The sequence below is a fragment of the Oncorhynchus keta genome, chromosome 22, assembly GCF_023373465.1.
Source record: "Oncorhynchus keta strain PuntledgeMale-10-30-2019 chromosome 22, Oket_V2, whole genome shotgun sequence".
Taxonomy (NCBI): Eukaryota; Metazoa; Chordata; class Actinopteri; order Salmoniformes; family Salmonidae; genus Oncorhynchus; species Oncorhynchus keta.
The window spans coordinates 37,932,887-37,949,808 of record NC_068442.1 but is presented as its reverse complement, the minus strand read 5'-3'; the positions used below and the strand labels follow the sequence as shown (position 1 = coordinate 37,949,808).

General features: G+C 41.8%; 1 protein-coding gene across 4 annotated transcripts in view; it reads right to left on the bottom strand.

The window, feature by feature from the left end:
• Window positions 1–7,084: 7,084 nt before the first annotated feature.
• The window catches only part of LOC118401428 (xyloside xylosyltransferase 1-like), a 54,400-nt gene continuing 44,562 nt past the window's right edge, over window positions 7,085–16,922 (bottom strand). For all 4 annotated transcript variants that reach the window (XM_035798917.2, XM_035798916.2, XM_035798918.2 and 1 more), the window contains one exon: window positions 7,085–10,854. In XM_035798917.2, the coding sequence (XP_035654810.1) occupies window positions 10,458–10,854 (397 nt within the window). In that variant the 3' untranslated portion in view covers window positions 7,085–10,457. The remainder of the gene's footprint in view (window positions 10,855–16,922) is intronic.

The following is a 16,922-nucleotide window of genomic DNA, read 5'->3' as shown; positions in this document are numbered from 1 at the left end:
TGTGGATAATAAGCTGATTGAAATATGGATACTAAGCTGATTGATATATGGATAATAAGCTGATTGAAATATGGATACAAATAACTGTCAGGGGACTAGCTCCAGTGTGAATGTGGAGTGAATGTGAGCTGAGTTTTCCAAATCTGTGTGAGCTGAGCCCTCCATTCACTTTTTTTTACCTATACATATAAACTCAGCATAAAAAGAAACTTCCCTTTTTTCAGGACCCTGTCTTTCAAATATAATTAGTAAAAATCTAAATAACTTCACAGATCTTCATTATAAAGGGTTTAAACACTGTTTCCCATGCTTGTTCAATGAACCATAAACAATTCATGAACATGTACCTGTGGAATGGTCGTTAACTTCTTGGTGACAGTGGGGCAGTATTGAGTAGCTTGGATGAATAAGGTGCCCAGAGTAAACTGCCTGCTACTCTGTCCCAGATGCAAATATATGCATATTATTATTAGTATTGGATAGAAAACCCTTTGAAGTTTCTAAAACTGTTTGGATGATGTCTGTGGGTATAACAGAACTCATATGGCAGGCGAAAACCTGACAAAAATCCAATCCAACCAGGAAGTGGGAAATCTAAGGTTTGTAGTTTTTCATATTGGGGTCATATTGCACTTCCTAAGGCTTCCACTAGAAGTCAACAGTCTTTAGAACATTGTTTCAGGAATATTTATAATGCTATTTCTGACTAATGTTCACGACACAATATGGCGGATATCTTTTTGGCTGCTTTGTTGTCTGAACGCTGTACTCAGATTATTGCATGGTTTGCTTTTTCCGTAAAGCTTTTTTGAAATCTGACACAGCGGTTGCATTAACTTCTCTGTGATATGTGGGACGGTAGCGCCCCACCTCGCCCTTGGCTGAGAAGCAACCCCACACATGAATGATCTCAGGATGCTTTACTGTTGGCATGACACAGGACTGATGGTAATGCTCACCTTGTCTTCTCTGGACAAGCTTTTTTCCGGATGCCCCAAACAATTGTAAAGGGGATTCATCAGTGAAAATGACTTTACCCCAGTCCTCAGCAGTCCAATCCCTGTACCTTTTGCAGAATATCAGTCTGTCCCTGATGTTTTTCCTGGAGAGAAGTAGCTTCTTTGCTGCCCTTCTTGATACCAGGCCATCCTCCAAAAGTCTTCGCCTCACTGTGCATGCAGATGCACTCACACCTGCCTGCTGCCATTCCTGAGCAAGCTCTGTACAGGTGGGGCCCAAAGCAAAGACGACGGCACGTGTTTCCTTGAAGATAACCATGGTTGACAGAGGAAGAACAATGATTCCAAGCACCACCCTCATTTTGAAACTGCCAGTCTGTTACTCGAACTCAGTCAGCATGACATAGTGATCTCCAGCCTTGTCCTCGTCAACACTCACACCTGTGAAAGAGTCACTGACATAATGTCAGCTGGTCCTTTTGTGGCAGGGCTGAAATGCAATGTAAATGTATTTGGGGGATTCAGTTCATTTGCATGGCAAAGAGGGACTTTGCAATTAATTGCAATTCATCTGATCACTCTTCATAACATTCTGGAGTATATGCAAATTGCCATAATACACAACTGCAGACTGTGAAAATTCATATTTGTGTCATTCTCAAAACTTTTGGCCACGACTGTACAGCAACACCTCCCCCATAAGCATTTCTGTCTCTTCTATAGATGTTACATCCCTGTATTGCTACTGCTGTATCATCAAATGAATTATCTAAGTGAGTCTCAGAAATTGATAATATATTAATGTTATCTGATGTCAGCAAGTTATTGATTTCATTAACCTTATTTCTAAGGCCACACCAATTAATATGGTCTATTTTCAGCCCTTTCTTTGGCTTTCAGAGATAGACATAATACTGAAAAGAGCAAACAAAGCAAGAGAAAAAAATATACATTCAGCAGACCACGATCAGCCTGGGTCTGTCACCTGGGACGGTGTTGGGTTTCCAGTCCTATGGGCGCGCTCCACCTTAATCTTCCTGTGGTCCATCTTATCTGTCGGCCCCAGCCGCGAACTCAGGCTCTGTGTGTAGTTAATCTGACCCTCTCTGCCTAGTCATCGTAATTTTAGCTGCTGTTGTTGTGTTAGCTGATTAGCTGTTGCTGTCTCAACTGTTGTTTTAGCTAGCTCTCCCAATCAACACCTGTGATTACTTTATGCCTCGCTGTATGTCTCTCTCAAATGTCAATATGCCTTGTATACTGTTGTTCAGGTTAGTTATCATTGTTTTAGTTTACAATGGACCCCCTAGTTCCACTCTTCATACCTCTGATACCTCCTTTGTCCCACCTCCCACACATGCGGTGACCTCACCCATTACAACCAGCATGTCCAGAGATACAACCTCTCTTATCATCACCCAGTGCCTGGGCTTACCTCCGCTGTACCCGCACCCCACCATACCCTGTCTGCGCATTATGCCCTGAATATATTCTACCAAGCCCAGAAATCTGCTCCTTTTATTCTTTGTCCCCAACGCTCTAGGCGACCAGTTTTGATAGCCTTTAGCTGCACCCTCATTCTACTCCTCCTCTGTTCCGCAGGTGATGTGGAGGTAAACCCAGGCCCTGCATGTCCCCAGGCACCCTCATTTGTTGACTTCTGTGATCGAAAAAGCCTTGGTTTCATGCATGTCAACATCAGAAGCATCCTCCGTAAGTTTGTTTTACTCACTGCTTTAGCACACTCTGCCAACCCTGATGTCCTTGCTGTGTCTGAATCCTGGCTTAGGAAGGCCACCAAAAATTCTGAGATTTCCATACCCAACTATAACATTTTCCATCAAGATAGAACTGCCAAAGGGGGAGGAGTTGCAGTCTACTGCAGAGATAGCCTGCAAAGTAATGTCATACTTTCCAGGTCCATACCCAAACAGTTCGAACTTCTAATTTTAAAAATGTATCTCACCAGAAATAAGTCTCTCACTCTTGCCGCCTGCTTACCGACCCCCCTCAGCTCCCAGATGTGCCCTGGACACCATTTGTGAATTGATCGCCCCCCATCTAGCTTCAGAGTTTGTTCTGTTAGGTGACCTAAACTGGGATATGCTTAACACCCCGGCAGTCCTACAATCTAAGCTAGATGCCCTCGATCTCACACAAATCATCAAGGAACCCACCAGGTACAACCCTAAATCTGTAAACAAGGGCACCCTCATAGACGTTATCCTGACCAACTGACCCTCCAAATACACCTCCGCTGTTTTCGATCAGGATCTCAGCGATCACTGCCTCATTGCCTGTATCCGCTACGGGTCCGCAGTCAAACAACCACCCCTAATCACTGTCAAACACTCCCTAAAACACTTAATCGACCTGGCCCAGGTATCCTGGAAGGATATTGACCTCATCCCGTCAGTTGAGGATGCCTGGTCATTCTTTAAAAGTAACTTCCTCACCATCTTAGATAAGCATGCTCTGTTAAAAAAAATCAGAACTAAGAACAGATATAGCCCCTGGTTCACTCCAGACCTGACTGCCCTCAACCAGCACAAAAACATTCTGTGGCGGACTGCAATAGCATCGAATAGTCCCCACGATATGCAACTGTTCGGGGAAGTCAGGAACCAATACACGCAGTCGGTCAGGAAAGCAAAGGCCAGCTTTTTCAAGCAGAAAATTGCTTCCTGTAGCTCTAACTCCAAAAAGTTCTGGGACACTGTAAAGTCCATGGAGAACAAGAGCACCTCCTCCCAGCTGCCCACTGCACTGAGGCTAGGTAACACGGTGACCACTGATAAATCCATGATAATCAAAAACTTCAACAAGCATTTCTCAATGGCTGGCCATGCCTTCCTCCTGGCTACTCCAACCTCGGCCATACAACACTCCTTCCGTGGCCTCCAACTGCTCTTAAACGCTAGTAAAACCAAATGCATGCTTTTCAACCGTTCGCTGCCTGCACCCGCACGCCCAACTAGCACTCACCACCCTGAAATGTTCCGACCTAGAATATGTGGACATCTATAAGTACCTAGGTGTCTGGCTAGACTGTAAACTCTCCTTCCAGACTCATATCAAACATCTCCAATCCAAAATCAAATCTAGAATCAGCTTTCTATTTCGCAACACAGCCTCCTTCACTCACGCCTCCAAACTTACTCTTGTAAAACTGACTATCCTACCGATCCTCCACTTCGGCGATGTCATCTACAAAATGGCTTCCAATACTCTACTCAGCAAATTTGATGCAATTTATCACAGTGCCATCCGCTTTGTTACTAAAGCACCTTATACCACCCACCACTGCAACCTGTATGCTCTAGTCAGCTGGCCCTCGCTACATATTCGTCGCCAGACCCACTGGCTCCAGGTCATCTACAAGTCCATGCTAGGTAAAGCTCTGCCTTATCTCAGTTCACTGGTCACGATGGCAACACCCACCCGTAGCACGCACTTCAGCAAGTGTATCTCACTGATCATCCCTAAAGCCAACACGTCATTTGGCCACCTTTCCTTCCAGTTCTCTGCTGCCTGTGACTGGAACAAATTGCAAAAATTGTTGAGGTTGGAGACTTTGATCTCCCTCACCAACTTTAAACATCTGCTATCTGAGCAGCTAACCGATCGCTGCAGCTGTACATAGTCCCTCGTTAAATAGCCCACCCAATTTACCTACCTAATCCTCATACTGTTTTTACTTATTTACTTTTCTGCTCTTTTGCACAACAGTATCTCTACCTACACATGACCATCTGATCATTTATCACTCCAGTGTTAATCTGCCAAATTGTAATTATTGCCCTACCTCCTCATGCCTTTTGCACACAATGTATATAGACTTTTAAAAAAAATATATAGATATTTATATATAATATATAAATAAATAAATATATATATATATATTTTTTCTCCCTACTGTGTTATTGACTTGTTTATTTTTTACTCCATGTGTAACTCTGTGTTGCTGTCTGTTCACACTGCTATGCTTTATCTTGGCCAGGTTGCAGTTGTAAATGAGAACTTGTTCTCAACTAGCCTACCTGGTTAAATAAAGGTGAAATAAAAAAAATAAAAAAATAAAAAACATTTTTTTCTCAGAGATCATTTCACTCACTTTGTCCTCAGACTCCGGCCAGGTGTCATGTGGAGATTCTGCAATTCCGTCCACAACCATGTTGTTCCGCCTTGATTGTCCCTCGAGGTTATCATGGATTCACACACAGAACTTGCCGCTCTCCTGTTTCAGCACATCGAGCTGACCGTGGGAGAACTGCAAACTGTTCTTCAGGTCCTGGACCATTTTTTTATTAGCTGAATCCATCAGTATTTGGACAAAACACTTGAAGGTATTTTCTTGTTGTTGTAACAACTACTTGTAGAACTCTTTTTTTTTCATTTAAAATATCCTTCATGTGTGATAGAGACAGAGCAGGTCACAGGAAAGATTGAAAACAACAAACAGCAGGGATCTAGACAGCCACAAACCTGGGACAATAGTAGGGTCATAGACCCCTACACTAATTATCTTTGATCCTCAGACAAAGTGAGTTTTCACTATTCTACAGACCTAACTTGCTTACCACTTTTTCCATGTAGCTTATTCCTTCACAGACTCCATGAAATGATGACCCCTTCCTTAATATTTGGTCACATTATTATTGTTTTGGTTTCCTAGAATCAAGGGGTGGCTCAACTAACCCCACGTCCTCTACTGTAGGAAACGACTTGTGAAATTCACCTTACTCTACAGGTTGGAAGGCAAGGTTACTGGTTGTTGATCTGTGTGGAATGTCCGTACAGCGGTGCTACCAAGAGACTAGCACTTTGGGATGAGGGAAATGCATGTGTGGGAGGAAAGTGACTGAAATAGGTAATGTCTCTCTCACATCCACAACTGCTGTTTAGAGGCACACGTCACCCTGTCATCACAGATAATCTGTGTAGCGCCTGACATGAAGCAACAGAGAGGTATGAAAAGTGACACTATTGAGATAGAACTAGAATATAGGACTTTCCTGGAGACACCATGAGCCAATGTCTTTTCTGAGAGCGGTGCGATGTACTGGCTAGTTGACAAAACTCATATACTGGTAAATCAATCAAAGGATTTACTGCTGACTATGACATTTATAAGTCTTGCATCATCAACCTGGAGGTTTTTCAAAGGTTATATTTTCAGAATTTCTCATGAAACAGAATTTCTTCTAATCTACTCTAATCATAAATGTTACTTATTTCATCTACATTTGTGGTACATATGAAACAATGTAATAATCAATACACAAATGACTTGGCTACCTATTAAGCCTCGATTGAGCAGAACTGTGGCTAGATGCATTTCTTACGTTTTTAATCGGCTAATGATTTTAAAAATTCGAACTTACAAACCAGTTGGGAATGTGTTTGCAAATTAAGTGAAGTGAACTAGCTAAACAGATTGAAAAACATATTTGCTACATTTGTCATTGGCTGGCCTTCATAATTTAAACCTTCCTGAATTCACAATTAGTCAGTTTAGTTGTTCATCTAAAGAGCTGATCAACTAATTTGGATGAGATTGCTTGCTAGCCAGCTAGCAGCGAACATTAGATCGTTGTGTAAATTGTTAGCTGGATAGCTAGCTTGGCTAGTGGGCTTATAAAAGAAAACATGGCATTGTATGTTCAAATTATTGAATAAAAAAACTTAATAATAAAGGAATTTGTTGAATATTTTAAAATAATTTTGTAAGCACAAACATTATACTCACATTTGACAAAGTTATTCCATATGCTCACTGTTAAATGTTCTCTGAAGCGGGGACTTTTGTCAGCCATTCATTTCTTCTTCCTCCTCTTCTTCTATTTGGCGGTACACACAAACAAACTTTGAATGTGAAATATATGCTAAATATATTCATAATACTAACTAAAATAAAGAAAACAACCTACTTTGCAAAAAAGTATAATCAGATTCTGCCATTTATGAATATCCTACCTGGCAAAAGATATATTGGAAGCGGACTTCAAAATCGTGGCCACAAAAAGGCAGCATCCTTGTCGATTTGGGACACGGCCTTTGTCTGAATTTCACATGAAACAGATTATCTACTCTATTCATAATGTTTCTTTAATTTAACACAAATGTCCAAAATGTTTTGATGATTTATTCAGCAAATATGATAAAAACCAAGGTACGTGAAAGACTGATTAGAGATCCTTTCAAGGTGGCAAAGGTAAATGTTACAGAAAAGTATCAGAAGTGACAACGTGGTTACCATTCAATGTAGAGAAGAATGCGGCATAGAAGTATGACATACTCCTTGTCAGTCAATGTTGAAGTGGTATCTTGGAGGAGACCAGTTATGAAAATGCTGTGCACAGATTGCATTATTGCGATTTGTTTTAAATACAGTACGTAGTGCATATATGTTTATTGTGTTGAGTACCCGTTTTTGCTGAATATGCCCTTGAAGAAAACATAACATTTTGGGGTTTCTACATTCAATACAGGAGCATTTGCGGCCATTCAGTGGTTTGAAATGCAGCCAGATAATTTAAAAGACACTTGAGAGAAAGTATAGTTGGGTCTTCTGAACCCCTGCCCTTTGAAATGTCATTGCACAATATGACAAAAACAAGAGGCACTGACACTACCACAATACAACAGAACACAGCTAATAATCATATGCACATCCACATAACCTAAATGAGACAATGGTTAACCTTTCAAAAACAAAAAAAGTACAGTACAAAAGCAGCAACACAAAAAAATTTAAATGAAATAACCCAGAGCCAAAACTAGACGTTAACTTGACAAGCACAAAAAAACAACACAAAATACAAGAGATTCAGTCTCACTCAACAAATTGAAAAAAGAAATGACTTTGGCTCCGTCATCATACAACAATAGCAGATGATCTTTCCTATTGCATTTTATTCTATATGTTCTGGAGTGGCTTATCCTTAACCTTGATATGATCTGGCAGCACAACACATTGTACACAGGTTGATGTGTCAGAGCAGTCGATTCCTCTTACCTGCAGGCTGATTGCTAGGTTCAACTGTACTTAGTCTGCTCTATAGACTCGCAGGGTACATACAATGGACCAAATCCAAAAAAGAGTGACCTCATTAGCTTGCCTTCAGATGACTTATGTACAGTGAGCTTCAGAAAGTATTGGGACAGTGAAATGTTTTTTTTCTTTGGCTCTGTACTCCAGCACTTTAGATTTGAAATGGTACAATGACTAACAGGTTGAACTGCAGACTGTCAGCTTTAATTTGAGCGGAATTTCCTCCATATCGGGTGAACCGTTTAGAAATGACAGGACTTTTATACATAATCCCCCCATTTTAGGGGACCAAAAATATTGGGACATTCACTTATATGTGTATTAAAGTAGTAAAAAGTTAAGTATTTGGTCCCATATTCATAGCACACAATGACTTCATTAAGCTTGTGACTTACGAATTTGTTGGATACATTTGATGTTTGTTTTAGTTGTGTTTCAGATTATTTTGTGCCCAATAGAAATTAATGGTAAATAATGTAGTGTGTCATGCTAACCTCTCAACATTACAATAACATGGGAGGTTAAATTGCGTCTGTAACTTACAAATAATTTGTAAATAACTGCAAATTGACTGCAAGAAGCCCAAACAGATAATATTTCACTGAAACATAATCATTTCAAACCTTGCTTACATTTGTATACAATCACATATCTCTCTATTATTTGTGGGGAATACTTTGGAACAGATGTCTAAAAATGTTATCACTTGGAGCTCCTTTGCTGGGGTTTTTACAGCCTTTTATGTCTAACAATAGAAAAATGATTTGCTCAGAAAATTTGGGCCGCCAGTCGGGGAACCCTGCTCTACTGGCATATCAACGTTCCCGAGTGGGATACCTGCTACTCTCTGTCGCTCAGTGGGTAGAGTATGGAGCTTGCAATGCCAGGAGAGTGAGTTAGATTCCCGGGACCACCCATACGTAAAATGTATGCACACATGAATAAGTCGCTTTGGATAAAAGCATCTGCTAAATGGCATATATATTAACGTCAGCTCCAGGTAACACAGGGACAAAAAAAACGGGGTCAATATGTAGTCACAATGGTGGCTAAATCCCACTCGAAAATGTATGTTTGTGTGTGGGCCAAGCATCTGTATGTGTAGCCCATGATCCCTCACCTGTACCGCCCTCTCCCCTCCCCCTCTTTTCTCTCCATTATGCAGTCACTGGGATGTCCTAGCGGGTGTCAGCGTGTCGTACTTCCTGCCCACTCACCCTGCCAGAAAAGAGTCCAGCATTGGTAAACAACAGTGTTCGGGAAGCTACTCTGAAAATATAGTTTACCAAGCTACCAATTACTTCACACTGGAATAAGTTAAACTAAACTAAAGCTACCCTTAAGAAAATATAGTTCATTTAACTAAAGTTACTTTGAAAAATTACTTCACTACATCCACACTACGAGGTGAACAAATCTGAAATGCCATAGACTACACTTTAGGGTGATATGCAACCAGAAGGTGTACTTTAGCCTATTTAACACAAAAATTATGTTTCAAGTGAGATTTAGGCAGGTCCGATGCTTTGTAAAAGAAATGAAATGATTGCATACAGCACATATATTTTATTTTTGCAAAATAAGTCGTGTGTAATTCCAGTAGTTATCTACATACCTACATAGCAAAACAAGTAATTAACTACTGAAAACACTACCAAGATTTGAATTTAGTTAAACTACCACCAAGCTACTGCAAAATGTAGTTAAATCACTAGTTGAACTACATGTAGTTCACTTCTCCAGGGCGGGCAGTGAATGAGCACTGATTGTTAACCCTCACCTAATCTTACGCTGATTAGAGGGAGAAAAGAGAGAGAGACAGACAAATCCAGACTGACTACCATGATACACAGCAAACACACATTAGCACAGATAAAATACTCACACTAATCAGCTCATATTCTCTCATACATTACACCAGGGTATTATTACAGTTTGTCAGGAATATTCTATTTAAAGAGATATTTTTGTTGGTGAAGGTTTGCCATTTTCTCTTATGCACGCTAACCATTCTTTTTTGTACCACAGTCCAACATTCTTCAAGAATGTTAAATGTCCCAAAAAGTGAACTGAGAGGACAAAGTATGGCATTCGGCAATTTGCACCAGCAAGGTATCTTTATGCTCCACGTTTATCATTAGCATCACTTGACATTAGTGGAGTGAGTGAGATGCCTTGTACTGACTGTATTGCACACCTGTCCAGCAGGGGGCAGGAGTGGGAACAATGTTTACAGTAGCAGTGGTACAGTACAGAAATGGTTTTGATTCCAAAACCTTTGTTGCCACATGGCTAAACTAAGATCTTTTGGAGTTTTGTTGTGACCCAGAAAGTTGTGTAGCTAATATCTTTTCTCTCCAGAACCAAGTCTTGAGCCACAACCTCCAATGAGTTCACCACAAAACAGACCCACCATTTAGGGAAACACATTACGAGGTCCCAACTCAGTCATCGGGTATGGGCGTATTACAATTTCCATGGTAGATATACACCGGCCCCTCACAGCGGTAGTAGAGCTGGAACACGTCCCCGTATCCATGCTCCCTCCACCAGGTACACAGCTGGCGGTTCCAGCCACAGGCCAACTGGTGGAACAGCCCTGGGTGTTCCATGCCGATCATGCTGAAGAAGTCCTGGTCCCCCAGGTGGCCCCTGAAGTGGTACTGGTCAGCCAGCTGGGCCACGTTTCTGGGCTCCAGGAGTTGGTTGTAGAGGGCTGAGGTCCGCATGGCCCCTAGGTCCAGCAGCATCACGCCACTGTTGAAGCCCGGCAAGCCGTCGGGAGGAGGCTCCCCCACACGGGACTGAGGGTTCTCCTTACGGTACTGCCAGAAGGTGTGTCTGGAGGGGAAAGAGTTAAGGGGAAGTTCAGAGAAAGAACCAAGAGGTTGTTCCGTAAAGCAGGATGTTCACAACAATGCAGATAGAGAAGTAGTGTAAAGATGTGATTACCTAGTTGTGGATTAGTTGGGATAAAAGAGACAGAGATCATTAGTGCCTAATGATGTCAAATTGACACCAAAAAGTATGACACAATCGCACCTGCACTTTAAGTCAACTAAAATATTCAAATTTATAGACCTCAGTTTTCTCAAAGATATCATTTTGAGTGAGTAAAGTATTTTTTAAAGACTGTTTTCTTATGCTATACACCACCATACTGCTATATGCTGAAAGCCAAGACAAATAATCCTATCATGCATTTCTACATGACACATCTAAAGAGGGGGAAACACCGCCCTGCACCATCGGGCCTCTTCCAGAGTGGACAGCACCTCTTCACCCCACCACCCCCATGCTTACAGGACAACATCCCAATCAGAAGAAACCAACAGTTCAGTAAAACAGCTATGCAGAATTGGCACGAAGAATAGAGCACCCTGCTGCAGCCGAGCTAAACCAGGGAAGGCATCTCGTCTTTGTTATTATCAGAAATATAATTATTAGAAATAAAACCTCTTACCATTATGAGTTCAGTTTTAGATAAGCTACCCGGGAAAGGGTTCAAGTTAGCTCATATAAATATATGTAGCCTCGGAAACAAATTTCATGAGATGAGTAATTTGCTAATCTTAGAAAATATTAATACATTCGCCATTTCTGAGACTTACTTAGACAACACATTTGATGATATGGCAGTAAGAATACAAGGATATATGGTAACATCTATTGAAAAGACAGGAATGCCTACAGGGGAGGTGTTGCTATGTCCACTACCGGTCAAAAGTGTTTCTTTATTTGTACTATTTACTACACTGTGGAATAATATTGAAGACATCAAAACTATTAAATAACACATATGGAATCATATAGTAACCAAAAAAGTGTTAAACAAATCAAAATATATTTTATATTTGAGATTCTTCATATAACCACACTTTGCCTTGATGACAGCTTTGCACACTCATGGCATTCTTTCAACCAGCTTCATTAGGTAGTCACCTGGAATGCATTTCAATTAACAGGTGTGCCTTCTTAATGCTTTTGAGCCAATCAGTTGTGTTGTGACAAGGTGGGGGGTTTTACAGAGGATAGCCTCTGTATAGGTGTGTGTGTGTGTGTGTGTGTGTGTGTGTGTGTGTGTGTGTGTGTGTGTGTGTGTGTGTGTGTGTGTGTGTGTGTGTGTGTGTGTGTGTGTGTGTGTGCGTGCGTGCGTGCGTGCGTGCGTGCGTGCGTGCGTGCGTGCGTGCGTGCGTGCGTGCGTGCGTGTGTTTGGGCTGGTCCCTTCGATGGCGAGCAGAGCAGATCAGATCTGCTTCAGGCCAGGCCAGGGTCTGCTGAATAAACAGCCCTGCACAAAACAGGAAGAGAGCTGGTCCAGGAGCCAGATGGAGCACCAGGGGGCTCTGCCAACTCAGCACCCTGCTCTGCCAACACACTAAGCCCATAGATCTACATAGGACATGGCATCTTAAATTACCATGTGTGTGTATATGTTTGTTTATATATTATCTTGCTACACTGTTACAGTTCCTGTCAATGGTACCAGTTTGCAACAGAATAATATCTGATATCAGGTCATTATCACTGTTGATGAGAACTTGGTCTGGCCAGAACTCGTCGATTGCATAACAGCCAGCTCATGTGCATAGTACTGGCCTGGTTCAGGAGCTCTGTGGCCCTTAGTCTTTAGCCTAACCTTCTGGCTAACCCCAATGATCTCCGATCTAAAGGGTATTTTCTAGGAGAGGAGCAGCCTGCCTCCAGTGTGCTCTGCTCTGCTCTCCAGCTCTAACAGAGGAATGTGAGGCCACCAGCCTAGTAGTCTGACCGTGTGTTTGCTCAGCTGTGGTTACACTCAGGGCTAGATGCCGACTCTCCAAAACTTCGACACCACAGCGCCCCCTAATGGTGACGGTACCTCTGTCTCACCTTGAGGGCAGATGGGGTATGGACTGAGTTAGGGGAGCTTAGGGTGGACAGGAAAGAGTTATTTAACCCTCTACACACTGAAAGCTTATCCCTCTTTGCAGCATAAAATATTGAATAATGCATACATGTCAAGCACGCTTATCTCCCATAAGCAGCAGCTTATGCAGGAAATCCACATATTGGCAAGGGGCCTGCTATGTCAGGAAATACCTGGGTAAATGTTGTGAATGCAGGAATTTCGAAATGAGGCCACCTTGAGGGGAGCGGTGGAAATGTACGCTGGAGAGGCGGGCCAGGCTGACATTCTGTACTCTACTGTGTGATGCGTAGAGTACTGCACTTAAGACACACGGCGGCAGGGTAGCCTAGTGGTTAGAGCATTGGCCTAGTAACCGAAAGGTTGCAAGTTCAAATCCCTGAGCTGACAGGGTACAAAATCTGTCGTTCTGCCCCTGAACAGGCAGTTAACCCACTGTTCCTAGGCCGTCATTGAAAATAAGAATTTGTTCTTAACTGGCTTGCCTAGTAAAATAAAGTTAAAAAAAATAAAAAACACAGTAGCACAGCTCTGATGTGTTTGCATGGACTGATATATTGATATAACTAGGCAGGTACAGGTATATCATTTTGGTGTGAAGCTTTAAAGGTCAGCTGCCTTTAGGTCGTTTAAAACCAGTGAAGTTGTTTCTATGTTGCATTGATATGAGTCATTATCAAATCAAATCAAATCTAATTTATTTATATAGCCCTTCGTACATCAGCTGATATCTCAAAGTGCTGTACAGAAACCCAGCCTAAAACCCCAAACAGCAAGCAATGCAGGTGTAGAAGCACAGTGGCTAGGAAAAACTCCCTAGAAAGGCCAAAACCTAGGAAGAAACCTAGAGAGGAACCAGGCTATGTGGGGTGGCCAGTCCTCTTCTGGCTGTGCCGGGTGGAGATTATAACAGAACATGGCCAAGATGTTCAAATGTTCATAAATGACCAGCATGGTCGAATAATAACAAGGCAGAACAGTTGAAACTGGAGCAGCAGCATGGCCAGGTGGACTGGGGACAGCAAGGAGTCATCATGTCAGGTAGTCCTGGGGCATGGTCCTAGGGCTCAGGTCAGGTATGGTCCTAGGGCTCAGGTCATGGTCCTAGGGCTCAGGTATTCTAGCAGCCAGAACCTCCAGACAGTGCAACAGACCTGCTCATTACGAAGCGCATCAAACTTGTTTACATAAGACAACACGTTGCCAATGTTATGTTAAAATAACTGTTGGCCCTAAGCCCTTTATGGAGTGGCCACTTGCTGAAGTGTTTGTCAATCCCTCAAATGTGACACTTTTTGGGGGGCAAAATGAGAATTGAGACGATCAGAGCACACTTGAATAACAACTGCAACTTGTCAATATTCCAAAAATCCATTTGCAAGAATCTTGTGTCCCCGCAACCTGTTTTGCAACATGATTCCTAAAGAAACACTGCCCGACAGACCAACACACACTCTGGTAGTTGTACAAAACAAAATGGCATGAAGCACACACGTCGCCACTCGGCAGTGACTTGATAAGTTGATTGTGGCCTGGCTGCTCAATGTGCTTGCTAGCTACTACTTGCTAGCTTCATTGAAAAAGGAAAAGAAAAGGGGACAGAGTTGGAACTTAGATAGCTACTTTGAAAGCTTGCAGATGATGAAGTTGTAGACATGTTGTTGTTCTTAGAAAACAGTCCGGGGCATGCAGCCAGAATTTCCCGACTCGATAGACAGTATGCAGTGCACTGACTAGTTTTACTAGCACCTTTTTTAACTTGAGAAATACTGCAACAAACACCTTAGCATGATGCAAAATTGCACGACCAAGACCTGCTCGGGCAAAAACATCTGAATGAATTACAGGTTTCTTGATTTATCTTAATTCTGACTATTTTTAAAGGAAGTGACCATTTTGAGGAAGTGGCTATTTTATTGCTACGATGACTCAGGAGGGACAAACAACAGTACCTGCCAGGGTACGATACACGAACATAACACACCCATATCAAACCACACCCCCAAGACAACTCTTGTTTGGCTTTAGTGACGGCCACTAGCATTTCTTAATGAGCAATCTTCAAAACGACGCCAAATCAGGAAGTGCAGTCACCCTTTAAAGACTGTGCACTTAATTGTATGTCTCCTCTGTTGTCTGTCACGTTCTTGGACTTGGGCCTTGGCTTTGTGATGGGAGAAGGTTGCATGTTATCATTGGTATGCTTGCATGGATGTCCACCCTCCCATAGAGGAACACACAGACACTCTGGCCAATTGGCAGAAGCAATGAGGAGCCCACCAAGATTGCTCTACAACTATTCAGAGGATGGTTTGCAAACGTGCTGTGAAAACACAGGCAATGTGAAAAACACACGTTTCCCTCACCATCTTCTTCCCTCCATCTCAAAGAAGGCTTTGTGGTCTGAAGTTCAGAGGAGCTTGTTCTCAAGGACATTTCAGTTTAAAGTCAGTATCTGAAGTCAGGAAACAATAGAGCGATTGCTTCCTACCACAAACCAATTCTGGCACTAAAACTGCACCTAACAAGCTGTATAGGGCCATAAGCAAACAAGAAAATTCTAACCAGATGTAGCGTTTTTCGTGGCCAGTGCTTTTAATGCAGGGAAACTGAAATCCATTTTACATAATTTTTACCAGAATGTCACCTTTAGATCAGCTTTACTCCACACATAGAATTGCATACAAGGCCCTCCCTCGCTCTCCCATTGGCTAATCAGATCATAAATCTATCCTCCTGCTTCCTGCTTACAAGCAAAAACTCAAACAGGAAGTATCAGTGATGTGCTCAATACAGAATTGGTCCAATGAAGCAGATGCTAAGCTACAGGACTGTTTAGCTAGCGCATAATGTAATATGTTCCAGGATTCATCTGACAATAGCGAAGAGTTTACCACATCAGTCACCGGCTTCATTAATAAGTGCATCGATGATGTTGTCCCCCCCATTCATACACCCATGACTTATTCCACATTTGTGACAGACCGGCTTGATTCTGTCTTATGTAGCAACATTTGAAATTGTGTTTTTATTTTTTTATTTTACATTGGATAAAAGTAGTTCTATAAAATGGTATATCATATACTACAGTTGAGGAACAATGGGAAAGTAATTCCGCTTTGAAAGTTGATCAACTTTTAACCTCACTTTTGAGAAAATGGCCCTTGAATGTTTTGATACCTAGAGTATTGAAGAGCTCTTCTTTGTCTACACCCATTCAGCATCGATCACACCCTCAAACGCATTAAGAAGGAAAGAAATTCCACAAATGAACTTTTAACAAGGCACACCTGTTAATTGAAATGCATTCCAGGTGACTACCTTATGAAGCTGGTTGAGAGAATGCCAAGAGTGTGCAAAGCTGTCATCAAGGCAAAGGGTGGCTACTTTGAAGAATCTCAAATATAAAATATATTTAGATATTTTTAACACTTTTTTTGGTTTCTACATGATTCCATATTTCATCGTTACTATTATTCTACAATGTAGAAAATAGTCAAAATAAAGAAAACCCTTGAATTAGTAGGTGTGTCCAAATATTTAACTGGTACTGTATGCCTCATCACAATTCTATCTCAGAGATCTACAGACAGTTCCTTTGACTTGGTATAGTATAGCTTGGACTTGATATGGTATAGCTTCTGCTCATACATGCACTTTCAACTGTGAGACCTTATATAGACAGGTGTGTTTCTTTTTAAATCATGTCCTAACATTTGAATTGGCCATAGGTGGACTACAATTAAGTTTGAGGGGTCAATACACACCCTGCTTTGATTCCAAGCTGTATCACAACCGGCTATGATTGGGAGTCCCATAGGGCAGCTCACAATTGGCCCAGCTTTGTCCGGCTGAGGGTTTGGCCGGGGTAGGCAGCCATTGTAAATAAGAATTTGTTCTTAACTGACTTGCCTAGTTAAATGGTAAAATAAAAATGTACACCGACTATGCACACACACACTGGACTCTACCCACACTCACACTTACTTACGCTGACACC